Source organism: Grus americana, chromosome 5 (assembly GCF_028858705.1).
Source record: "Grus americana isolate bGruAme1 chromosome 5, bGruAme1.mat, whole genome shotgun sequence".
NCBI classification, from domain to species: domain Eukaryota; kingdom Metazoa; phylum Chordata; class Aves; order Gruiformes; family Gruidae; genus Grus; species Grus americana.
Window position 1 is genome coordinate 26,184,172 of NC_072856.1, and position 26,938 is coordinate 26,211,109.

A 26,938-nucleotide genomic window follows, 5' to 3' on the forward strand; every position below is an offset into this window, starting at 1 on the left:
TTTGCTGCATTTGAGTCTTCATGTGGATAGCAGCTGTTCTGACACTTACGTTCATAAAGTTCAGCAAAGGATCTCATTTCTCTGTAAGAATTCCAGCTGTTACACCTGCTCACTACTGGATGAGAGAAAATGCTAGACCTGGGCTGAGGCTGGAGTTGTCACTCCAAAAAGAAGCAGTGGTACAGTGGACAGATAGGTAAGGGGACATACATCTTGAAGTAAAGACTGCAAAGTTCAAAAATCAGAGCGAGATTTTTCTGCTTAGATCTGGATCTTTACATGGTCTGGATGACAGTGAAACTGGGAGAAAACACAGTTTTGTAAGGCAAAAATCCTGTGATGAACTCTTCTTCTGAGTGCCATGAACATAAGCTTGATGTCTTGGTTTAACTGAGCACTATTCATGGCCCCAGCACCAAAGAATGTACTTGCCTAAACTTGTATTTGCCGTGGTTAAGTCCCAAGACAAGTGTGGTCTGGGCCATTCGGTACAGCCATGAAAGGCTGTACAGGAGGTTACGGTTTTGTGGAAAGGGGACGTTTGCAACTCTTCTGGGGAAAGATGTATCAAAGGACCTGTGCAGGCTTACTGACCTTTTTGTTTTTACTCTTGAAAATTGCTTCTAATAGCGGTATTATCTTGAGTCTGACTGATGGTTCAAGTGGATATAGTAGTCCTCAAAAAGCTTTGGTTTTGTTTGTTAGCAGCTTTCAAAGAGAGGTGCACTTGATACCCTGTGCTAAGACATTACCTGTCACGGAGATTACCCACAGAAACCACACTTCCAGGACGCTGTAGACAGCGCTCTTTTTGTTTTTCAGATGGTGCTCTTTGCCATCACTCACAGATGGAGTGCTTTGCAAAGCAGATCTACTCACCCTCTGGGTAGGTGGGTATGGCATGGGGAGGGCAGCTTGGGCTGACTCCTCTCTCTTCTTGTAGATCTGGCTATTGTTTTTGTTGTTTGACTACCACATCTGAGTCCATTTTCATGTTCCCACTGAGGACAATGTGTACACTGCAGCACTTGCTGGTTTAATTTCAAGTGGCTGTTTACCCAGGGCAGTGGATGACAGGGAGGAAGGAGTACGAAGCGTAGCAGATGGCATGGCAATGGTAACATCCTCTTGCCCTTTCCCTCTTCAGTCACTTCAGTCGAGACAAACTCCTGATGGTGGGAGCGTGTTCTCCTGTTGGCACAAGGGTAATGCACCCTTCATCTCTGCCCAGAGTAAAGCACTGTTGTTTCCAGTACTTTATGAAACTCCATGGCTTTGACCTGCAGGGATGTGTGCAAACCTCCTCCTCTGTTTTTATTTTTCTGGGGGCTTAGAGTGACCGATTACCGTGGATCGCAGCAAACTTCAAGAGAAATAGGTGCTTTCTCAGACACAAACCATAAACTGCTGCTGCTGAGAGTTCTTGGGGCTTCTGAAGGATTGCACAGAACCAGCTGTTGTTCCTGGTTACTTCTGAGGAAAATCTCTTATTCAGTTGTTGCGGACCTTTGAAAAAAAAAAAAAAAAAGGATTTGACCAAAAAATGAAAGTAATTCAGAAATTCTAGGAAACATCCCTCTATGTGTGTATATCACTTTGCCCAGACTGAGATGCAGGATAGGAAGCACTAGCAAACTGGTGGCACCTAACCAAATTGTTGAAGTGCCTCACGTGTGGGTTTTCCAGGCTAGTTTTGGCATCTATAGTCCGTATCCCTTCTTACATGAGTATCAGAGTTCTTGGGATTTTGGCACAGTTCAAATTCATCCTTTCCCTCAGCCCACGTGAAAAGGCTGTTACAAGACTTCCTCACTTCTTTCTCCTTTGCTTTCCGCCTCCTTTCCCCTCCAAACATAGTAACAGAGGGGCCACGGGGAGCAAGACTGTTTTGTATGTCTTCCTGCGTCTCCTTGGAATAGAGATGTCTGTGATTTGATCTCCATACAATAACAGAGCTTGGAAGGGAGCTCTGCTGTGGCACTGCAATGACCTGCTCAAAGCAGGACCAACTTAGATCAGTAGATCTTTCAAGTACTGAGCTGCTGTTTCGACTTTACAGGACCTTTCAAAAATAAATATTTTAAAAAATTCAGGGTTACCATGGCTGCCTGTGTGTTCAGGGGGAGTAGAAGCCACCAGCCTATCCATAAGTCATTTTGTTGAACTTCATGAACTGATCTCCACTACCTCACACCAAGTGAAGCAAATGATCTTATGCAGACTGAAATTTATGCAGAGCAAAGGGATCCTGAAGTATTGCAGGACTGTGATCCCTGTAAAACAAAAAATTCCCCAGAGCTCTGAAGTGGTTATATGCTTGCTTCTTAGAGGCCAAGAAGAGTGGAGTCAGCTGATATCTTTGTGGGGTGATCATTGTTCACATAGTTTACAAAACTATGTAACGTATTGTTCACATAGTTTACAAAATCACATGTGTTTTTAAAGAAATAGCTGTACAGTCTTGCACTTTCAGATTGACGGGGGCTGAGGTGTGAATTTGCGGACCTGCAGCTGGGACTCCTCTGGAGCTTGCTAAAACCCACATGGCATCCCCAGAGAGGTACTTCCAAATATCAGTGACTGCTCCTAGAGGCATCCTGCATCCTAGAGGAAATGCACAAGGGTATAAAGATCTCCTGACAGTAATACTGTCTGCATTTTTATAAGGAGGAGGTTAATGTGCCTGCTGGGAACCTAACATTAATTGAATTTGTGATTAAAACTGGCCAGAACTCATTACTCTTCACGTGGTGAGTTTGCTGTTGGAATACTTAAGTTATCTTAAATAGTTTTGACCCAAGTCATGCTGGAGCAAATGAGGAGAAACCCTGAAATCTGAATATCCAGGCCTACCACAGGTTGTCCTCAGTGCACTTGATGGGATACCCTGTCTGGAAAGAGCAAAAAGGACTGTAATTCCCCATTGGTGCAGCTTGGCTAGTGACAGCAGCCATGGGTTCAGCAAAGAGGGAATGGAGGTTTCCTGACCCCACCAGTGGCTCTGAGCAGCTCCGGAGAGACTTCTGTTCTGCAGGCTCACCTGTGCCCAGGGGCACTTTGCAAAATAGCGTTACTCCTTTTCACCAGAGCAGCTTGTCAGTGGAGGAGGTTTCTACCACATGGAGGCACTGATGATACTGTGCAGTCATGGGCACCTGCAGAGAGTATACATGAAATCCAGTTTTGCTGAATGTGATAAAAATCAAACTGTAAATGTTCCCTTGCTCAATGTTCCGTGTAGCCTTTTCCTTCCTTCCAGTGTTCAGCTGGGAGAACTCCTTTTTCCTTTTAAGTTTGGGTTGGGTTTTTTTTTCCCTTGAGGTCAGTGCAGCAAGTGCTCTGCTGGCTCTCCATAATTTCATTACCATCTTCCCTAAACACTCCTTCTGTCCCTCAGTAAAGGAAGCTCCACCAAAACAGTATCTCAGGGATGCATTTACGTTTGTCCAAGTGAAATGCATCTGTGTGCTTAGCTCCCTGCTCCCCCTGTATGTGGCCTGGATTTGAGCAGGATTTCCTACTGATTTTCCAGCTTTAACCAAGGTTAACAGCTTCTGACACTCTGATAGAAGGCAGCAGTGTCAGTGAGATTCATTAAACAGTAGTGTAGCAGCACTAAGGAGAAACTAGAACATCTGACAAGAGTCACTCTGCCTTTCTGTAGGTTTTTCTTAGTCTGCAGCCCACAAGCACCTTTCACATGAGAGCACCCCAAACCACCTCTCTTCTGCTGGGCCATGGCGGTGCTGAAAGGCACCCACCTCTGATGAGGTGCCAGCAGGGCCAGCACAAACATGGGACAAGTGGGAAAAATGCTGAGACCTTTGCTTATACCAACTTTTCAGAAAGTATTTTGGGGTGGCTAAAGTCTGCCTGTGAGAGAGAGAGCATTCAGCCAAGATTTTAGCATTAAATGTAGTTTTTTGAAAGAGGAGAGTCTGAGCTGTCCCAGCCAGAGTTTCTTACCCTAACATTGCAAAGATGCTAACAGTAGGTCCCAAATTAAATGAAACCGAAGATGCAATCTCCTAGTAATACTATCTGCTATCTATTACTAGTAGATGGCATTTTTGGTTTCACATTTAATTTGAGACCATAAGCAGAAAGAAAACTAACACATGGGGAAACCAATAGGTTTTCCCTCCCATGGTGTCACATCAGAGTTAGAGTTGCTAGGTGTGCTAACCATTAAGATGTCTTATTTCTTGTATGTTGCATCTTAATATCTTTTTCAGCATTAATTTTCTAGGCTTGTAGTGACAGATTTTTGGAGTGGTTTATATTAACACTGAAGTCTTCTACCTCAGATGAGTGTTGTGTTCTCTACCATAACTCCATGCTGATGTAGATTTCGATATGAGAACTTAACCTTTTAAAATATTAAGAACTGTATGATGGGAGCACCAAAAACGTTGACCTTTTTCAAAAACTTTACCAACATCCCTGCTTTTAAATGTTTGAAGATGTGTAAAAGCAGTCTTTTGTAACGTGTAGCACTAGAATAACCATTTTGGCATTTTACTTCACTCTGGTATAATTCAAATCAAGGCATACATTAGGTTTTCCCAGCAGTTCTGCTCCTCTGTGACCTCTGATCTCTTCTGTGCTGTTCTGTGTGCTTATAAACAAGGGTCATTGCCCAGGCTGCAGATTATTCCCCGTCTGCAATCCTACCTTGTTTATGTGCAAAACTGCATATTCACGCAGTTTGTTTTCTCCTTCCCTATTGAATAGATCTGCTGCCTTTTTCCCACATGCACACATAAAAAGCCCCATTTAGGACTAATATTTTGTTTATCTTTAAAGTTTCCTTCGACTGTGGCTGGAAAAATTAACACATACACACACACCTCTTTGGACAAAACTGCTCATTCTCAAGATGATTGCCTCTTCTTAATGGGCTGAGGCTATGAGGTTTTTGTTTGAAGCTCCAGAAACTGGGAGCAGGCTCCTGTCAGCAGCAGTGACAGCAAAGGCTAGCCAGGAAAAGCAAGTGGGTGGCCTCATTCCTTTTGAGAACAATAGGAAACGGGAACCATTTCTGGGTGAAACAAGAGCTTGCTGTGAAGCAGACAAACACTGGACGTGCAGTACCCCTGGTGCTGAAGAACAGACTTTTCCTTAAGAAAAGTGAGTTGTAGAAATTGCCCTTGAGTCTAGTTGAAATCTCCTTCCCCAGAAAAAAATTCAATTTGATGTAGCCTCGGCATGACATCCTGCGAGTTTTAACAGAAAGGGTGGTGTAAAAGTTTCCATTGCGTGTTGTGCCAGGCAGAACAATAAGATATGTTTCAGGCCTCTAAATTTCCTCAAGAACCCATTTTCAAGCAATGTCACCTTAGAAGCTAATTCACCAATGTGATTGTGAGTTCTCACACTTTTTTCTGTGCACAGACTGTGGCAAGTGATGCAAGGCTGTACTGAAATTCTCATATGTAAGTCAGGGCGTCAGACGAAGTATAAAATTTCATTCTAACTGTAAAGCTGAGAAGGTTCCTTCACACTAGTGTTGCTTGATGTTTTTTTCCTTAAGCTTGAAAATTGCCTCTTAAAAACAAAACGTCTGCCTTTTTCCGGTGCAATTGAGGAAAACTGAGAGGTTGTTGCGGGTGGGGGGAGCTGGATCCCACCGAACTCCTCTACCCCAGTGCCGCACTGGCCAAGTGGTTGGACGCGGGGGGATGCTTTGCGCTGATTTCCTTTTACCCAATTGTGCTTTGTGGGATGTTCAACCCAAGGAACATGGCTGAACGAAAGAGGAAGCCCAAGTTTTCCAAGGAAGAACTGGACATTCTGGTCACTGAGGTGACCCGAAATGAAGCCATGCTGTTTGGGAGGGAGACAATGCGTCTATCCCATGCTGACAGGGACAAGATCTGGGAAAGCATAGCCAGGCAGATCACATCAGTCAGCCAGGTCCCCAGATCTGTAAAGGACGTTAAACACAGATGGGACGACATGAAGAGAAGGACCAAGGACAAACTGGCATTCATGCAGAGGTCCCTCTCCAGCCCCGGCAGCACGGGGCGGCCCTCGGCCATCGTCCTGACCGCCCACGAGAGAGCCATCGAGTCGACGCTGCATTCGTCACGCCAGATGCACGGCTTCCGGAGAGCGGATCTGGACGTGGTTGACAGCCTGTCAACAAGCTGTAAGTATCATTGCCTTAACACCTCTTTGTCTTATGTTTGCATATCTCAGTTTGACACCAGAAGAGCGTTGCGTGTTTTGAGATGCTGGGTTGCCTATCAAGCCAGGTCCTACTGTCATGTTTGGTTTCAAGACAGCCTGCTCTGGTGATCATGGAATGTTGAGATGGATTGAGGGAAAGCTTTTTCCAAGTTAAGATCATCTTCTTCATCTGTTTATCTAGTCCTTTTCCATACTGTCTTCTAAGGGTGGACATTCAGATTCCACTTTCTTAATGGGTCCTAAGTCTGAACTAATCCTGCAAGTGAGGGAACGTCTGTAGTTGAAGTGCAACTACCTCCAGTCTGTGAAAAAGTGTTTGTAAAGGATTGGGAATTCTTCATCTTGCATGCACCCCAATAAAACAGCAGTGCTGTCGAGCTGAGAACCATGTGCCAGTCTCTAATGGATCACTGCATGGTAACCATCTTCCAAGAGGGCTGTTGAGGGGGCTCAGGGATCAGTGATGTTTATGCTCTGAGTCCAGGCCACTGATGGTTTCTCACTAGTGGTCTGAAGGCTCAGCACAAGTGCTGTGAAAAAGGTAGATGATAATGGCTCCCTTCTTCACTGTTTTTTAAGAAACTACTGGTCCTGCTTTCTAAGTTAATCTTCTTGCACCACAACTCTCAGACTCCTTCCAGTGCTGAACCACAAGCTGCTTTTTGCAGGTTCTTTCCTGAGTTGCGTACATACAGTTTTCTTGTGTGGAGGTGCAACTTCTTGGTCTGTGAGCTTTTAGGGACATAAAGCAGAGGAAGAGGGGGTAACTTCTTGGGAAGTGGGCCAACTAACACTTCATGGATAGCACTGTCCTACCGCATTAGGTCTTATCTCGTATCTGAAGTAATGTTGTTAGTGGGAAAGCAAGGACAAAAATCTTTAAGAACTGACAAAATGGGACTTGGTCATTCTTTGCATCTATCTTGGAAGCCAGTTGCACTATTTCAGAGGTAAAATGAATACGGCTTGTGCAAGGAGATAGTGGGCAGTTGCAACAAGTGAAGTATCGTCTCTTCTTACACTTGATGTGCCTGTACCCATGAACTGGCACATCACAAGATATTTATCAGACTAATGAGAACTTTTGCATGGTGTTTTGCTTTGGTTTTGGTTTTGCATCAAGTATACTTGCCCAATTAATATAGGGTCCTGTTGCTGCTACACCTGACTGCCCGGTTCTCTTAGTTGTGCCAAGCCACATAGTGGCCTTGCAGTACAAACTTTGTGAGCAGCAAATACTACATCTATGCTTTTTTCAGTGCGGAGGATGTAAGAAATGATAGGGGAGCAGGGCTTTGGCATGAGAAACTAAATGTGTCAGGGTGTGCTGAGACTCGACCAAAGGCCAGGAGCCTTCGTCCCTCCAAAACGTTGGAGTGTTCTAGCTAGTTATGGTTTTGGGGAAGGGGAGTCATTGCTACTTTCTGAAATGCGTGTATCTTCTAGTAATGAACAATGCTGTGTACAGGATACCATGGCACCTTGGATTCCTCCTCGGTTGACTGGGTTCGCCTGCTTTTCAGGCCTCTTACGACTAAGCTTGTCACCCAGATGCTAACAGTGCAGCACGTGCATGTTGAGTTATGCATCAGGAGCTACAGGCTTGTCTCAACTGGGAGGCTGGGGGGAGGGGAAAACCCATTTTCCATGCACTTCTAGAGACCATGAAACAGAAGTCAAAGTTGTGAGGGATTTCACATTAATAATTCATACCTCCTCTTCTGTTTAAGCTGACGAAGATGAAGAGATGCCAGGCACTTCTCGAGAACACCGCTTCTCATCGCTGCAGAGGGCCAGTGCAGGAATCAACCATCTCTCCGGGCCCTCCTTCCTCCATACTTCTTCCTCATCAGAGCACTCGGAAGCTACCAGCCAAAGGCAGGAACTGCACCGTCCATCCCCACGTACCACCTCGTCCTGCAGACCCCCGCACCCCCGCACAAGGAGCCCACCCCTCTCCAGCTTCGATCGCCAGCTTCTCCATTCCCACACGCAGCAAACAGATCTGTTCAGGCAGTTCTGCCAGGAGCTGGTGGCTATTCATAGAGACATGGCAGACAGCATGCATGTCATCGGTCAGAGGATGGCTGACCTCACCAGCCAGGTTGGCCAGATGTGCCAGACCCTGTCAGAAATCCGCGATGGGGTCCAGGCTTTCCATAGGATACAGGATCCTGGTGTCATGCAGGGGTCTCTTCTGCAAGCAGCTTGCTCAAAACAGCCCCCTGAGCCCAGTGCAGAGTCTAACCAAAACCCCCCAAAACAGACTCCTCCTGCACGGACTACCAGGTCACGAAAGAGAAAACACCATTTTTAGTCTGCTTCATCTAAAACAAAGAAGGGTGCCCCTTCCTGAGCTGCTGCATGCTCACATGGCCTCTCCATGTGTATCAGTACTCTATGGGGAAGGTCAACAGCTGCCCCAACCCATCAATCCCCCTGCTAGCTAACAGAGCAGTATGAATTATGGCAGCTGAGTAGTAGGGCTGGTCCTCTGCAATGACAAAGAGTAATCTCACATCTTACAGAGCTTGGGATGTAGGACATCTTTCTGTTCATAGAGGTTAGGAGTTTTCACCGGCTTCCCCGTGCTTTGCACGCTCGATAAGCTAAGAGATGCAATAGGAATCATTATCTTGATCTCTTCTCGTGCCTGTGAAACGTTATTTACTGAGACATTGTACTACAGAGCTCCCTTTGCAATTAACCCACAAATTTACCCTACTACTGCCTTCCCATCATCTTCCTGTGAATTAGTATATGCACTGTGCAGAGATACATCCTTATGGCTCTAAAGACTCTTACTGCTCATTATTTTTGTGTTCAGCAATAATGGGCAACCCAGGGCTTACTGTGACTGAGGCACAGGTTCGGGGAGAGGGGTGTAAAGCAGAGCTCGTGCAGGGATGAGAAGGCATGATGCTGGGGACAGGAGGACAGGTCTAAGCACTGTGTGGTTTTAGACTGCTGAGAAGGGCTGCTGTGGCACATGCCTGGATCCTGCAGTACCACATGCACTTATATCAAAGAGTTTAATCTTTGTCTGCTCCCGTCTGAAACCCCTACCTACCTTTCACAATTGCAGTTAAAATACAATTATTTCACAATATGACAACATTTAAAGAGAACTGTATCACCTTATTTTCTTGCATGTTATAATCTTCAGTTTTGAACCACCTCACCCTCTTCAAAATGTGAGAGTCTGCATAGAAACAAGGAAGCATATAGGGCCTGCTTCTGACCTCGGGAACAGTTTGGTTTTGTATCACTGTAATTCTGTCCATTTCAGTACAGTTACTTTGCACTTAGTGTTATTCAGGGTGAGATCTGTACTGTGTTCTCCTCTTGTGAAGAGTTTACAATCTAAATTCACAGCTATATAGGTGAAAATCTTAGACATGTTGGTTTTGTACTGCTTTCTTTCCCTATACAGATGCAAGAAAGAACTGTGTTATAACATTGGAATTGCTTTAGCGCTGCGTAAGGTTTCCATGTACAACCCTGATTCTGAAACTAGGCTTTAATAATGTCACCTCAGGTGGTGATAACATATATGTGGCAGCTTTTTTACAACATGTCTGTCTTCTGCTTGATTTGCACATCTGCACCTACCGTGCTGCCCCCATGTCTGGAAAAATCTGGACCATTATCGTGTCATGCTTCAGCAGGGAAAAGGGTCGAGGTGTTACCCACGCACAGTTAGCACGCCGCTGCTCTCCAGGCTGTCCTATTGTATGTGGAGGTGGGTTGCAGGAAACTATTCAAGTTAATATGAATGCCCATCATCATGCTCTGTCTGGGCTACAGGCTTGGCCAAAAAGTTATATAAACTTCAGCGGGAGTTGAACACAGGCAGCACAGTATAGCAGAAGGATGGCTTGGTTTATGTGATCTTGAAGGATCTTCTTCAATATGTCTGGCCTGTCCTTTGAAAGTATAGTGCACTAGCTTCTCTTCTGGAAAGCTCAGTGTATGTCTGCTGCGTCAGGCATTCCTGATGTGCTTTTCCTTTTTTCTTTTTAATTGTTCTGTAATTCTAATTCAAGTAATTTATTTTTAGTGGTATGGCAAAAGGCCCTTGCTCAAGGAAGTAGAGGTCTGGCAAGGAGAGAAACCGCCTTTCTGAGGAATGAGCCATGCTGGTTTCATGCAGAAGATGTTCCTCGTAGTGCTGGTGCCAGACCAGGGCAGTACTCACTCACCTTCCTCTGAGCATGTCGTTTTACTTCTGTTGTAACCTTTGTATTCTGCAAAAGTCATGGTCTCTCTTCAGTTGAAGGGAAGACTGGGAAGTCTTGTAGAAGTGGATCTAATTTATGAATCACAGCTGAAAAAATGATTATATGTTTTAAAGGCTTTTTGAGTCAATACAGTGCTGCTGCTATATATTAGAAGTAGTATTTTATATTTTTATACTATTTGGTCCCTGCTGACGTTCTCCCATGGATAAACTGATAGGATTAGCTCCTCTGATATTGTCCAGGCGGATCCCTTTTGGGAACTCTCAGGTCTGCAGAGGAGGAGACTCCCGCACGTGCTGGGCGCTGGAGGGAGTTGGCATCACTGCCATCAGTTTGCCCACACAGACGTGTTTAGAGAGAGAACCCCGTTGTCCTGGCACAGGATGCACAGCCTTCCATGCAAACCCCCAAAAGGCTGGGCTCTGCTCAGGAGAAACCTTGTACTATAAACTACCTGATGTCTCCCCCAGTTACCTCTGTGGACTATTACAGATTGGCCCAGATCTGGGGACGTATCTCCTGCCCTGTGTAGACCCCTCGGTGGAGTGGCTTTTCTGTACTGGCTCGCAAAGGATACTTCCTCCTGCACCCATCATGTTAACTGGCTGTCGAAGTAAGTGCCCATGTGAAAGCAAACTGCTGTGCTCAACCCCAGTATCTCCATGTCTTGTACGTGCTGAAAAAAGTTCTCTCTTTAAAAGTATTTTTGTTAAGAATGCAATAAATATATAACACTTTTAACACAACCGCTGTTGAGTCTTGTGTTTCTCTCATATAATTTTTGCCTGAACTAATAACAAGCTCATCACAGATGCTGGGTCTCCTGGGGGGCACTTGGCATCGGAGAGCTGAGGCAGGGTTTGCGGGTACGACATCCCATGGTGTCTGCCGGGGCTGGTCACAGCTCTCTTGCGCGGGATCTCCTGCCCTGGCTCTGCACCTGATGTTGATTTGGGAAAGGCCAGTGGCCTTTTCCCTGGGGTGTCAGTAGAGGACCCCTGAGGCCAGCCAGAGGGTGAGCAGCGGAGGGGCCAGCGGGCAGGGGGTAGGCATGGGGCAGGCTTGGGGCAAATCTGGGGTGGGGGGGACAGACGCCTGAGCCTCCCTCCAGCTGCGGGGCTCTCCTTCCTCCTCACTGTCTCTCCTGGCTGCTCAGTTCCCCTCCTGGTGAGGAATGGGCCCAGCTGCCAAAAGCCACCTTCACATTTTTCTGGACATGCTCACTGGGCCATCCCAAAAACTTGGCAATTTGGTGTCCTGAGTGGGATGAGGCTTAGAAAAATGGGAGACGAGGATTTTTTCTTGCTGCTAGCTAGAAAGGCTATGGGAAAGGAGGCCCTGTGAAACAAGAAGCTGTGCCTCTAACAGCCATGGGGTTGGTCTAAGCCCCAGTCTAAGCACATGGGTCGTAAACGGTCTCCATTGGTGCAGTGGCTGGTCCTAAGCCTGGGCAGAGTCTGCGGTGTTCTTGAGCCTGGCTCGTCCTAGGGACTGAGCAGGACATGAAATGACCTATTTGCAGCTGGTGGCAATGCCCATCTGCAGGAACAGGAGCAGCTCTGGGTGGCTGGGTCTGCCCCAATAGCAGTCCCAACCCTGCTCTTCCTTTGGGGTCACAGTCCCTTGGGACACCCGCTGTGCAAGCAGGGCCATGCCCATCTGTGTGCAGGACTTGTGTCAGCCTGTCCTGGGCATCTAAACCAGGGTAGCCTTCTTGCCTCAATTCAGCTTGAGTGCTTGGCATCAGCAAGGGGGCTGGCCGCTTTCCAGCCTTCGCAGGAAGGGTTGCTCAGGACACGAGCGCTTCAGCCTCGGGAAGATATGTCACTGAAGGCAGACTGGTGCAGTCTCTCTCCTCTCCTTAGCAGGCAGTTTGTGCCACTACCTTGCCAAGCAGGCTGCCATTTTGTGGAGTGACTTGCTCTGTCATCAGGAAATCACCTGTCTCTAACCCGTGACGTGCAGCAGCATGAGGTATCTTAGACCGACAGGTGGATTTGGGTTTTATGCAATCCTTCGTAACCTGTGTTATTTGTGCCCCTGGGGTCACTTTTGCTGGAGCTGGGCTGGGCAGCTCTGGTTTGAAAGCGGTTCATTTTTGTGGATGATCTCACCCCCATTTACGTTACCTCAGGGAAGTGCCACAAATGTAAAGCTTCCTCTCAGAGCATAAATCAGCTACTAGCTACCAGCAGCTGTGAATAAACATGTTTGTGACTGGATTATTCCACAACTGTTAAGGGCTTTCTTCGTACCTCCTGGTGAAATTGGCAGTGCCGGTCGCTGCAGGACGCTGGATGGGAGCGGGTGGCTGGGCAGCGTGCTGCAGGGATGCAGCAGTACTGCAGCTCGCGCCCTCCAGCCTGCTCTCTCCTCCCAGCTCCCCGCCACACCAGGAGCAGCTGAAGCCACAGGACACGGGCAGCAGAGCTGAAGGACAGTCTCGGGCAGAAACTTGGAGGGGTTTACAGACAGGAGGAGAGCAAACAGGAAAAGCATGCTCATCCTTAATAAAATACTTTGTAATAAAAGTGAGCCCTGGTGGGAATAGTTAACCAGGCTCTCCCCTTCCCATGTGAAGTTGTGCTTTAGAGGTTTTTCTAAATTTCGCTGCCAAATGCAGTTTGCTGGGAATGCACCAGACCATCCTTCCACTGCCCCATGAAGTCCTCAGTGCCACTGGCTGTGGGGATGCATGTCCTGTATGTTGTATTAAGGAGCTGTGAGTGACTTGGGGGTGATAAATTTCTGCAGTTAACTGGGCTCCTTTGCAGCAGCAGCCCGATCTTGTCATTGCTCCGGCTGATGTTTGGGCGGCAAGATGCAGAGTTGCTGCAGAGGCTCTCCTCAGCTGGCACTAGGAAGCATCCTGGCATTTTGCTTGGACTGGGGAGAGCATCTTCTAGGATCTCCTGTGCTGCAGGGCATCAGACTGACAGCAGCACATTGCCTTATCTCAAGGGTTGTGTATCTCATGGCTGTCTGAATGCCTGATACACCTTTTGTGGAGTGGTCACTCACACCCAGATGTGACGGCATGAGAGTGCTAGCTGTGTTCCATTGCAGGACCTCCTGCCCACCACGCTGGTCCAGGCCTCCGTTCCTTCTCAAATACGCAAACTGGTGGTTTAAAAGTTCCTTTGTTTTGTGATCAAAAGTAAAATAAGGGTTAACGAAAGCTAATTTTCAGTTGATTTTGGCAGTGCCAGAGCCTGCTGTTTAAATAATTACTGAAGATTGTGGAGCATCCTGGGTAGCACACATTAGGAAAAATACAGCTGATTGCAGGCACATGCACAGTTGCTTAACATTAAAACCAGAATTGCTGGAGCCTCGGGCAGTCTGAGACACTGCAGACTTGTTTTCTGTGTTTTGCAGGAAGTTTCACCAAGTTTATGACCTTATGTGTGTGGGTTGGTGTGATCACATGCAGGTGGGCTTGTGTCTCTATCTGTGCATGCACATGGCTGGAGAACGGGAGAGCGTTCAAGGAAAAATTGACGGATATCTGAAGCCAAAGAAATACCTGTGAGCTATAAGGGAGTATTTGGGCAAGGGCTAGTAGCAGGAGATGTCAGACGAGCTGTATGCCACTTGCCTTCATTAATGTTACTGTGGCAGGGAGTGCTGAATAATAGAGGCAAATGGTGTAAGAGAAGAAAAAGCTTTTAGGTGCAAACTGTTCAGATCTGCTCTCGGGTCTGTACGTGCCATGACAGGGCCTCCTCCTGGTCCTGGGTGGGTGTTACGAGCTCATGTCAGTGGCAGCTGGAACCAGTATTACCAAGCCTTTTCCATGTCCTCTAGCAAGAACATGGGGAATGTGAGAGCAAATAATACGATCCTACCTATAGATCTCTGTCTTACCAAGTTGCACAGAGGACCAGTTGTTTGGAGTGTGAATTAATATGTTTCTGTTGAGCTGAAATTTAGCTGTTTTAAATCAGGAGAACAAACCCCATGCCCAGAAAGTGATCTTTCTGCCAGCACTGCCAGGAGATCCCCACAACCTGGTACTGGGCTTTCCTGAGAGTTGCAGGGCTGTTTGTAATTTTATGTCACAGCCCGCTGAACATCCAAGTGCAAACCCTTCCAGTACTGGCATGTCCTTGGTTTCCTTTTGGACAACCAGGGAATACCCCCATGCACATTAGATGTTCGTGTTTCTGCCCTGAGTATCTCAATTCTGCTTGCCCAAGAGGAGAGAAGCAATGAAATCTGGTTTCTGCTAAAAAGGAAGATGGTGGTTTTAGGAAGGAGACAGGCAGAGGGATCCTGCCATATTCCGGACGCTCCTGAGAGCAAAGGAGGAGGCCCTGGGATGTGAAGTGATGGGGAATCCAGAAGTCCCTTGTTTCCGTCACTAGGCAAAGAAATTTCTGCCCATGAGAGTCTGTGTCACCATTACTGGCAAAGATACTCCTTCAGATTGGATCTACATTGGTGTCATCCCTTTCTCAGCAGAAATGGACCCACTGGCTTGGTGTTCCCTGGGTGTCCGTGCTCGTTGTCCTGTATCTCTGGCAGTTTGCACACCATTACTTATAAGTCCATGCTTTCCAGTCTGGCTGTGTTGATGGCTCTCTCTGAAGGTCATTCTGGCTTCATCATGGTTGTTGTTCTGGTGCAAGGGGGGGCACAGGAGAGAAGTTTGTGCTTCATGCCTGCCTTGTCACCTCACCCTCAGGTATGTGATCATCTCCCGGGAGGAGAGGGAGCAGAACCTGATGGCCTTCCAGCACAGCGAGAGGATTTACTTCCGTGCCTGCCGTGACATCCACCCTGGGGAGAAGCTGCGGGTCTGGTACAGTGAGGATTACATGAAGCGGTTGCATAGTATGTCCCAAGAGACCATCAACAGAAATCTCACAAGCGGTGAGTCTCCTCCCTTTCTGCCCTCTCCCCTGATCCCCTTGGGCTGCCACATTTGTTGGACCGAGTGTGGTGGGTGAAGTAGGTGATGCACAGGCTGTGCAAGGAGAGCTGTGTTTCTAGAAGCAGAGCACCTCTGGGTGAGAGATCTGCATGGCATGGATGGATGGGTGTACAAGAAGAATAATATAACCACTGTTATGGAGATCTTGAAAGAAAGATTTGTGCTGTGTCATGTCGTGTCGTGTCATGTGTCGTGTGTGTGTGTGCTGCAAGGGCCTGATGCAAAGCCCAGGGACCACAGAGCTCCTCTGTCGCAAGACTTCCTGGCCTGAAGATTGCCAAGCTGGCGGTCCTACAGACAGGCATTAGTATTTTCTTCTGAACCTGCTGCTTTCTCTGGCTCCTGTGAGCAGCCTGTTTGAGGGAGGTTTTGTGTGCATATGAAAGAGAGATTTCCTTGGTGTGTTTGTATGTCCATTTTCCTCGCTTAATTTATCTCCTCTTTCTTCAGAAAGATAATTTGGGATCAGCGCGACATCAGCTAGAGACTCCTTAGTCTCACAACCTTAGAGTGCATGTACAACGTACAGGAGGCTCTGTACTTGTCAGACTGATTCTTCCCTGGATAAAAATTGTTATCTTAAGAGTAGCCATGCTGGAACAAACCCAGTGGTCCTTTAGGTCACTGTAATGTCAGCAATATAGGAAGCTTTAGAGGAGGGCAAAAATTCTTAATGCATCTGTTCGTCTATACAGTGCTGAGACCTGAAGTTAATTAAGGGCATTTCTTTCCAGGCCTAGCCACAGAATGGCAGGGCCTCAGAGGGGCAGCCACACTAAATATAGCTTTCTAATTAAGATTCCCGTGTATATTATTACACAGCTGCAGCTGCTGCCTTGACTTGGTAAAAGGTGTCTCCTCTCTAATCATGGGGTGGACAAGATGTCCTGAAAAAGCTGGTTATCCTCCGTCACCTTGGAGTTATTATGCACTTGCAGTGTTGCATCTTGATGGCTGTATTTGGGCAATTCCCATTTCTGAATTAACATCGGTATGAATGTGCTTTTTTGTGTTAATGAACATCACTGAGTGATTAGGTACAGGCTGCAGTGATTTTGCTGCATCCCGTGCACACATTAGTTGTCCAGATGGCTTAGTACTTTCTGAAAGTATGGCAAGAGAAAGACTGCACCCTTGGAGCAGCTGCTCTGGAGGGGCACCAAGGCTACGAGTGCCCTGCCATATAGACATGGTTTATCATGGCGTCATGGTTTGCGTGAGCTGAAATGGTAACTCACAGCCTGCTCTGGCTACCAGTGCAGTGAAGATCTGCCTCTGGGCTCCTCAGGACATGCCATAGCCTTCCACACACTCAGGTAGAAACCCATGTAGCTGTGGAGAACATCCTAGAAACCCCCTGACATCTCGGTGAGCTCATCGTATAGCAAGCCAGGCTCAGCCTGCGTTAGCAAAAGAGGTGCAGAGATGTTAAAACGGAGCATCACTTGGGCCATTGCTAGACTTGCGAGAGACATCGCAGCCTCAGCTGGGAGGGCACTGGGAAGTGGTCAGGGAGCAGCTCCAAAATCTGTTCAGTCACTTTCTATTTAAAAGATTTCAAATCCCCTGCAGATGAGCCTGTCGAGTGAAGTGACACGCTTTATTAACTCACAGAAAAATAACATGGTTCCCGGGTTTTGTTTCTGTCGGCAGTTTCCAACCCGCCTCATCAATGGGAGTTGAGACCAATAATACGAGGGACTGTTTTGTGATTTCTAGCTTTTCCATAGGGCTGAACCACTTGGTTGGTTGGGGGGAAAAATCACCGAGAAAGAAGAAGAATCCATTCTCTAAATCCCTATCTCTGCCAGTAGTCATTATAGTCTGTAACAGGGTAAATACTAGAGCAGAGACTCAAAGCTTTGCCCATAGAAATTCTCATGAATGTGTTGAAAATGAGATCTGTTGTTATGGATTCACTCAAGAAGTGGCTGGGTTTGCCAGCCAGCACCCAAACCCAGTGCAAAATCCCTGCCATTCGGGCCAGCCCTTTTTACGGTGCCTTACTCTAACTGTTTCGAGTCTTGCATCTTTTCTGCATTCTTAGCATTGCTCTCCTTAGAGAGGGAATGGTAGCTTTTGCTCCATAACTCTTATGAAAGCATGAATACACTTTAAAAGCAAACAAACCCAAAAATCAGCATAAAGCAGCGTCTTGTTTGGGAAGCCATCAATGCTTGAAGTTATTTACAAGATAGAAGAATGATGGAAATTGAGCCAAACCTATCGTCTTTTGAATTTCCAGGTAAGGAAATCTGGCTATTCCCTTTATTTTAAGCAATTAATAATTTGTATGAGGTTGCTTTTATTATTGTTTTTTTTTTTAATCACTGAATGGCCATGCTCTAGACTCCACCGGGACAAGCTAGATGTCCCATCCTTGGAGGGCATTCACCCGTTGTAGCTCAGTTGACAATGAGTACCTTGGGGTTTAAGAGTGCGAGTTATTTTTACGCCTTTACCTTTGCATTTCTGGAGCAGCCTCCAAACTGAACGAGTGTGAAGGGGCTTGCAAACTTTGTGCCATGGCGTGCACAGACGCCGGGGTTGTCATGAAACGGTCCAAATCTCTTGCTGCACTGCTGTACGCTTGATACCTTTTACCAAGTCAAAACAGGCACAGGTCTTCCAGCCAGCCAAAATGGCGCTTGGGCTCTGGGTGTTAGGTTCCACCGCGATTCAGTCATTCACCTCATAGTCTCCTTCTAGCACAGGTTGGTTATACCTTCAGATTAAACAAGCTGCCTGTAGTTTCTCTTCTCTTTAAAGTGTGTGGGTCCTACTCTGCTGTGGCTACCCAGGACTGTCTCTGTTTTTGCAGACGTGCCCATTAGCAGGGCTCCTCCTCTCGCGAGCCTCGGTTTCCACTGAGTTGTGTCAGTTCCCTGGTTTGTAATGCAATGTGCAGACCTGCAGGGATACAGCCTGCCTTTTTGTTCTTTTTTTCATTTGAGTTTTAGATTGAGGGATGTTGCTCAGTTCCCGGTGATAATCCCCACCCCTCATTTTCCTTTCCAGGAGACAAAAAGTTGCAGAGGGAAAAGTCAGAAAAGAATGTGGAAAATCAGGAGGACTCGAGGGGCCCACTCCAGCTCACCACCTTAAAGCAAGGGAAGAGCCCCTACAAGCGCAGCTGTGACGAGGGGGAATCCCACCCCCAAACAAAGAAAAAAAAGATTGACCTCATCTTCAAAGACGTCCTGGAGGCTTCCTTGGAGTCCGCCAAATTTGAAGAGAACCAGTTAGCAACAGGTACGCCGCTTTCCATCAGAAAAGCATCTAAATACCAGGCTGAAGACATCTTTGAGAGGTGTGGCAGTGCCATGCAACATGGCTCACTGAACCTCAGCAGAAACCGGAGCGAGGGGGAATGGATGGTCCCCCATGGTTCGTCTTTCAGCTCAGCCAAAGAGATGGGCATCCTTGAAGATGAGGAGGAAGAGCCCCTGTCACTCAAAGCAGACAGTCCAACCGAGCTGTCACTGGCCTCTGCACAAGGCAACTCCCATGAAATCCCCACCACCTCCTTCTGCCCCAACTGCATCCGGCTGAAGAAGAAGATCCGGGAGCTGCAGGCCGAGTTGGACATGCTGCGATCTGGGAAGTTACCTGAGCCACCCGTGCTACCGCCCCAGGTACCCGAGCTCCAAGAGTTCTCGGACCCCACAGGTAAGCCTTGCCAAGTAACAGCATTCTCCAAACCCTGCCTAAGGAGAATAGTGAGATGCCTGTGTGCTGTGTACCCATCTAAAGCGTTTTGCTCTGAGTATTCAGGTGAACACGTGGTTCCGTGGAAGGTTCGTTGTCAGGTTTTGTGACTGGGTGGGCCAGGAGCTGACACAGCTGTGGGCACAGTGGAAGACACTGTCTGGGAAAGACTCTGTATGACAACTTGCTCTATTTGTTGCCGTTGTAATCGATAATGCACTGCCAATAAAAAAGACATTCCATTGCAGACAGTTTGTTTGCTGTATTTTTGATGCATTTTCTTCCAGCGGAAGCCCCTCTGCAGTGCCTCGCATGCTACCAAGAAAGTCTGAATGACTCTGTGGTAACACTGAAATGCGCGCTCTTTGTGTATGAAATGATGTCCCACTGTGTCCCTTGTTGGAAAGTCCTCTCTGTTTCCTCCACTGCCTTAACACAACCATGTATCCCTTGCTGAAGATACGTTTTGTTTCCTCCAGGAATGTGCTGTCAAGCAGCAGCCAGGAGCCTTCACCAAAGGAGTATTTGGGTCACACCATATATTGTGCAAGTGGCCAGGATGTAGTGTCATTTCTTGCTGTCCATTGTGGCATGTTAGAGACAAAGTTCATATGCAGAAACATTGATTTATTTTCCCTTCAAAGCCATGATTCAAATTCTACCCATAGTGCATTGTGGGCAGGAGAGAGCAGGTTGTGGCCAGCTTGTCAGGCAATGCTCTGCTGTCACCAGTAGGATGCTTCTCTAGCTCAGCAACTTTGTAAATACCTTACTTTTTTTCCTTTTTTTTTTCCTTACAGCTTCAGAAAGCATCATCTCTGTTCCCACCATCATGGAGGACGATGACCAAGAGGTGGATTCTGCTGATGAATCGGTTTCCAATGACATGATTGCTGCTACAGACGAGCCTTCCAAGATGTCTTCGGCGACAGGCCGGAGGATACGACGGTTCAAGCAAGAGTGGCTTAAAAAGTTTTGGTTTCTGCGGTACTCCCCGACATTGAATGAAATGTGGTGCCACGTCTGTAGGCAGTACACAGTGCAATCCTCTCGGACTTCAGCCTTCATCATTGGCTCAAAGCAGTTCAAGATACACACAATAAAGCTTCACAGCCAGAGCAACCTCCACAAGAAGTGCCTGCAGCTTTACAAGCTCAGGATGCACCCAGAGAAGACAGAAGAGATGTGCCGAAATATGACCCTGCTCTTCAATACAGCCTACCACTTGGCCCTGGAGGGCAGGCCCTACTATGACTTTCGGCCTCTGGCAGAACTACTGAGAAAGTGTGAACTTAAGGTGGTGGATCAATACATGAATGAGGGAGACTGCCAAATCTTAATCCACCATATTGCCCGGGCTCTTCGAGAGGACCTGGTTGAACGCATCCGACAGTCTCCTTTCCTCAGCATCATTCTGGACGGGCAGAGCGATGACTTGCTTGCAGACACGGTTGCGGTTTATGTACAGTACACGAGCAGCGATGGGCCTCCGGCAACCGAATTCCTGTCTCTTCAGGAACTGGGCTTTTCTACAACAGACAGTTACCTCCAAGCATTAGACAGGGCTTTTTCCAGCCTGGGAATACGACTGCAGGATGAGAAGCCAACTATTGGCTTGGGAGTTGATGGTGCTAACATTACCGCTAGCCTGAGAGCCAACTTGTTCATGACAATCAGAAAGACCTTACCCTGGCTACTCTGCCTGCCCTTTATGGTGCACAGGCCCCATCTGGAAATTTTGGATGCAATCAGCGGAAAGGAACTGCCTTGCCTGGAGGAGCTAGAAAACAATTTGAAGCAACTGCTCAGTTTCTATCGTTACTCTCCCCGACTCATGTGCGAGTTGAGGGTCACTGCTGCCACTCTGTGCGAGGAGACCGAGTTCCTGGGGGACATTCGAGCAGTGAAGTGGATCATTGGGGAGCAGAATGTGCTCAATGCTCTAATCAAGGATTACCTTGAGGTTGTGGCCCATCTCAAAGACGTCAGTGGCCAGACCCAAAGGGCAGATGCTTCTGCGATTGCCTTGGCCCTCCTGCAGTTCCTGATGGACTACCAGTCGATTAAACTCATCTACTTCCTGCTGGATGTGATCGCTGTGCTTTCACGCCTCGCCTACGTCTTCCAAGGGGAGTACCTTCTTGTGTCACAGGTGGACGATAAAATAGAGGAGGCCATCCAGGAGATCAGCCGACTAGCAGACTCGCCTGGAGAGTACTTGCAGGAATTTGAGGAAAACTTCCGTGAAAGCTTTAATGGCATTGCTGTGAAAAACCTACGGGTGGCTGAAGCCAAATTCCAGTCGATCAGAGAAAAGATCTGCCAGAAGACCCAGGTGATCCTAGCCCAAAGGTTTGATTCCCGTAGCCGGACATTTGTGAAGGCCTGTCAGGTATTTGACCTTGCAGCTTGGCCCAGAAGCACTGATGAGCTCATGAGCTATGGGAAGGAGGATATGGTACAAATATTTGAACACCTGGAGACGGTCCCATCATTTTCCAGGGAGGTTTGCAGAGAGGGGATGGACACCCGAGGGAGTCTGCTGATGGAGTGGCGAGAACTCAAGGTGGATTATTATACCAAAAACGGTTTTAAAGACTTGCTCAGTCACATTTGTAAATACAAACAGAGATTCCCCCTCCTGAATAAAATAGTTCAGATCCTCAAAGTCCTTCCCACCTCATCGGCCTGCTGTGAGAAGGGGCGCACTGCCCTGCAGAGAGTGCGCAAAAACAACCGCTCTCGGCTCACGCTGGAGCAGCTCAGTGATCTTTTGACGATTGCTGTTAATGGGCCGCCCATTGCCAACTTCGATTGCAAAAGGGCGCTAGATAGTTGGTTCGAGGAGAAGTCGGGCAATAGTTACGCGCTGTCAGCCGAAATGCTGAGCAGGATGTCGTCTCTTGATCAGAAGCCGATGTTGCAGAGCATGGACCATGGCTCTGAGTTTTACCCCGATATTTAGGAAGGAATGCCTCAGATCAGAAAGCTGTTGAATAATTTTTTTAATCTATACTCTAAACTTTGATATATTATATAAAATATATATATTATATATATTAAGGAAAAACCCACACTGAAAATTTAAAAGTTAAGACGATGTGCGTCTGATAGAAGCTAAGCAGAATTTTAAAGATTGAGACAATGTTTAGACATTTACTGGTGTCTCCAACCATGGCAGCTGCAGTGTAGGTGGCAACATTTCATTCTTTAGAAGCATGTGCTGGGGCCATACTCTACATGTTCAAACCTAATGATCTATAAGCTAGACAACGGGTCTTTGTCAGCCTCATCCTCCCGGCGGTTTCCTTTGTATGTGTGTTGTTGGTTTGTTGGGTTGGGGTTTTTTTTTGTGTTGTTTTGTTTTGGGGTTGGTTGTTTGGGTTTTTTCCCCTCAGTTTTAATCTCTGCCTCTCTTTCCGTTGTTCAGTCCAGTTATTGAGCCATTTGAGCCTTTTGTTGACGACCGTCAGATTTCTGATTTCCGACAGAGCATCCCGTGCGTTTCTGTTGCCCCCCCCGTCTCTCCAGCTCCACCCAGTTCTCTCCACTCAAGTGGGACCTTTCTTCACTCACAGAGATTACTGGCAGGAGGGAAAGGCTGGGGGCGTGATTTTGGGGTTTTCTTCTGATTTAGAAACAAATGCCTCCACTAAACTGTGATGCCCCTTTCTCAGCTCTCTCTGCTTTTGGGCTGTAGAGTAATACTTGGCTTTCAGTTCCTTTTATGATAACCGTAGTACCAGTCTATCATGCATATATTATAACATGATTTCATGTGCAGACTATTAAATAGCAAAATAGAGAAGGCAGGGGGAAATTTTTGCATTTATATTTTTATATTGTAGGAGATAAAAATATATATATATACAACTATTCATTCAAAACCAGGGCTGCTGTGGAAGCTAGACAGCCAATGAGTCAAGAGCCATCTCTGGGTGGAGATTCAAAGGCTTAAAAAATTATATTCTAATTTACATTATTTATACTATGTCTTTATAATCCTAGATTGTTGTGGGTTTTTTGTTTTGTTTTGTTTTGTTTTGTTTGGAATGACTGAAAGAAAAACCTGCTGCGGTTTGGTGGCAGGAGCTATCAATGCAAGATTATCTTGGATTATATTCATGTGATGATGTCCTACAAAGGTTCATGTATTCTCTTGTGACCAAGGTAACGTGTTCCACAGCACAGCAGACTGATGACAGCAGGAAGAAGGGATGCTCTGCTTCTTCCTGCGAAACATTTCTTCCTTTTTTGAAGGGATGCGGAGTCCACCTGAAATGTGAATGGGGGACTTGCACCTTCCATCACAAAGAGATTGTTCTGTGGGTTTGGGGTTCTTCTTTGTTTTATTCTTTAAAGTAAATGAGCTCCAGGCATTCACACAATATCACTTCAGGTTAGAAAAGCAAAAAAAACCAAAAAAAAAAAAACCACAAAAAAAAACCCAAACAAAAAAAACTACAAAGAAAAAAGGTGCAAAAACTCCAGAGATGCTAGTGCCTTGTCCCGCTGATGTGGCATGGACAGCACCAACCTGACCAGACCATCGTGGGAGTGAGAACCTGTTGTCCAGAAGGTGTCCGAGCCGACATGTTCTCACTTCCCAGAGGGACGAGCTTTGTGCCAAGCTGTGTTGTTTGGAAACATGATGGTGGTATCAGCAACACTGAACCTTTCCTTTCTCCTGTTATACCCCTGCCCTTGGTCTTGGTGCTAAGATATCTCTAGAACCGTTGCTGCTAGTTGATAGCTTTTCATTTATATAAATATATATATATATATAAAATATTATTTTATTTTTTAAACTTTTTTGTTTGTTTTCAATGGAGATGTAGCATGTTTGGAACCGATCTCTCTCGGAGTCACTTTCACTGCCAGGGTTCACGCACTGTCTTCCCCGGGAAAACACGTACTTCTACCTAGGTCTCGCTCACCTCCCACTAACCTCTTTGCCCACAGCTGAGCTGCGCAGCCAGCGCCGGGCAGAGGCGTGCAGCTAAGCCGCTGTGTACTGCCTCGGCTTTCAGACCCCACGGGAATAGCTAGACCGGTGCTGGTCGGAGTTTTAGAAGTGTTTCCCCTCTGTCCCTATGGGACTGAGGAGGGACTGAGCCTGCCCGAAGCACTAGCGGTGTCCAATCCTTGTGTCCTGACTCTGCCCACTTTGCTGTAAAATGGGGCTCCTTGGCCAAAAGGTCCGAGGGGAGTAGAGCGGACCCCGCGAATGTCGCGGCGAGGGCTGGGCAGGCAGTGTACCCTCCGTAGCACTTACTCCCTGTCCCCTCTGCCTTACCTCAGATGGTGTCTGCAGCCTGCAGGCTGGCTCGGGCAGGAGGGGGCACCTGCACCGGGACCACCTAACCGCCGCCGAACCGCCGGTGGGGGTGCAGGCACTGGGCGCTTCTCCCTGTGGTCCTCGAGGAAACGTCATGAGCTAGGTCGGGGCATCACGCCGTCGTAGCGCAGGGGCATCTGTATGCGACACCTAGCAAGCAAAAAAATGGCTTTGTTTGCATTTTTTCCTGTCTTTCCCAATAAATGATGTGATCAAATTGACCCATTCATCTAGAGGAGTAAAAATTAAACTGGAAGCCCTCCACCAGCTGTGCAGACTTGGGCGGTTGTTTGCCTGACCGTAAAATAGGGATCTGTCCACACGAGGTGCTTGTAGCCCTCTCGGCCGGGTGAGTCGGCTCCGCTCGGTGTGCTGCCACAGGGCTCGCAGAGCTGCTCCCTGCCGGGCAGATGGCAGGCCCCCCTCTTAGTTAAAATTTGAGGAGATGTAAAAGGGAGGAAAAAAAAAAAGATAGAAGAATTGCTGCTCTCTTAGTCTCTGATCTGGAGATGGGCAAGGTGAACGTAGATGTTGGAGACAAGAAGTGAATGAACACACCGGAGGGGAATGGGCAGGTCGGGGAGAGGCTTTCATGTCAAGCATGCACGTGGCAGCAGGAGTAAAAGTAACAAAGATGTTTGATGCAAGCTGCTGTGGCTGTCAGAGAGGCTGTAAAGACAGTTTCCCTCCTCCCCTTTTTTTTAAATTTCCTCTTTCCTTTGCTCAACTTCGTAGCTCTTCGTAGGGGGAGGAAAAAAATCACCCGCCTTTCTGTTTGCAGCAGCGAAAGCTCCTCAGCACGTGGCTGTGTCACAGAGGCCCGTCCAAGTGCCTGGCCTGCGTGGAGGGAAGGGACACTTGGGACAGTCTCCAGACACCTTTGCGGACGGGAGTGCTCCCCCAGGGCGTGTGCTGAGCCGCCTCAGAGGCCTGTTTACAGCTCCTGCTCTGACCCTCTTTACTTTTGCCACTGGGGAGAAAATGGTGCCTTGCCTTGTTGGTGAGGTAAGAGCTGCCAGAGGCATGTTCAGAAATGATTCCTCTAATTTGTCACTCCTTTGGTTTGTTTGCAAAACTGCTCTCATCAGTGACGTCTTTCACCGGCTGCCTTTATTCCTAATGGCAGAGCGAAACGTGCAGCGAGCGGCGGTTTTTTGTCCGGGCTGTCAGCTGGCAAAGGGAAAGCTCTTGTTTCTTTTGCAAAATAACTTTGCGTGCACCTGTGAGCGGTGTCGGTAGGAAGCGTGATTCCCTGCCGCGGGATGCTGCGGATACCGGTGATGGGAAAGGTCAGACACCCTTTGCATTGGTGATGGGGGGAGACGAGCACTTGGCGGAGCAGCCGGCCTGGCCCAGCCCAGCTCTCCCAACACAAACAATTCCCCATCACCCTCACATCAGAAAATAAACCCGGCCTTTGTCCTAGACAAATGCAGGTGCTTTGCAAGCTTTCCCTCTAGGTTTACCTGCCTATCTCAGATCTGTAGCCCTTACTCCCATGGATAGTCTGTGGATGGAAACGTGACTGCCGGCATGAGCAAGATAGGGAGGAGGGGGGAATACCAATGCAAAGTGCCCCTGGCTCCCCAGTGCCCCGCCTGCCCGGCCTTTCCCGGGAGCGGATGCATTTCTGTGCCCTGTTTGCAAACCCCCGGGCCCGGCCGGCTGGCAGCAGGGCCGGGGGGCAGCGGCAGGCATGGGGAGGGCTCCGCGTGGTGCAGAGGGAGGCTTCCTTGGCTTGGAGGTTGCCATGCGTGGGGTTTAATCGTTTCCTGCTGCGCTGAGCGAGTGAAAGGAGGTGGTTTTGAACGTGTTGCTCACAGCATCTTGAACAGCTTTGGCTGCAAAGAGAGAAGGGTTTAGTTCTTCTCAAATGAGCTCTTTATTCTCTCCTTCCCCTCGCGTCTTAGCTATGGCATCTGACTGTGAATAATGCACACTTCTCCAGGCCCTCGGGTTTGTATTTCTAGCCCGTGGGCTTTTTGGTTGCCAGTTTCCCCTCCTCACTTTTTGCTCAGGCTCCTTGCCTCTTTTACCCTGCTGTGAAGCAGAAATCCATGAAGCACATGCAGACATGTCCTTCTGCAAGGCTTGCCAGTGGCCGCAGGGGTCTGGGCCCTCTGGCCACAAGACCGAACTCAGCAGGGATAATCCTCACAAGAGACCAAAGCTCTTCCCATACCAGCAAAAGCACACGGGAGCCACAGGGGGTTGCGAGGGGATGCGGTGGGCAGGGTCCCGGTGTGTGGTCTGCCTTGGGTCTGGGGCTGACCGCGGCGATGTCCCCCGTGCTGGTTGTGCTTTTGCTGATACGACTCCTCAGACATGATTCAGGCTCGGTCCATCTCTTTCTCACAGCACAAACTCAACCAGGTGGCCCACGGGGTCTTTGGGGACCCCTTTCTTTCTTATCTCATGAGGATTGCTGTTTGTTTGACCAGTGGGTAAGACAACCTAGACAGCCGGCTTGCAAATAAGCAGCAACAGCCTCTGCTTTTGCAGATTCCCCTCTCAGCTCTGTTG

The 26,938-nt window shown here is 47.7% G+C and overlaps 1 protein-coding gene across 6 annotated transcripts in view; it reads left to right on the plus strand.

The window, feature by feature from the left end:
* Nucleotides 1-24,868, plus strand: part of PRDM11 (PR/SET domain 11) — a 48,629-nt gene extending 23,761 nt beyond the window's left edge. For 2 of the 6 annotated variants that reach the window (XM_054826195.1, XM_054826194.1), the window contains exons 6-8: nt 15,121-15,308; nt 18,388-19,038; nt 19,878-24,868. In XM_054826195.1, the coding sequence (XP_054682170.1) occupies nt 15,121-15,308; nt 18,388-19,038; nt 19,878-22,042 (3,004 nt within the window). In that variant the 3' untranslated portion in view covers nt 22,043-24,868. Of the gene's footprint in view, nt 1-822; nt 887-5,738; nt 6,152-7,922; nt 11,179-15,120; nt 15,309-15,843; nt 17,615-18,387; nt 19,039-19,877 lie in introns of those variants that run through there. The other 4 variants (XM_054826197.1, XM_054826199.1, XM_054826198.1 and 1 more) reach the window with 4 other exon arrangements.
* Nucleotides 24,869-26,938: the final 2,070 nt, after the last annotated feature.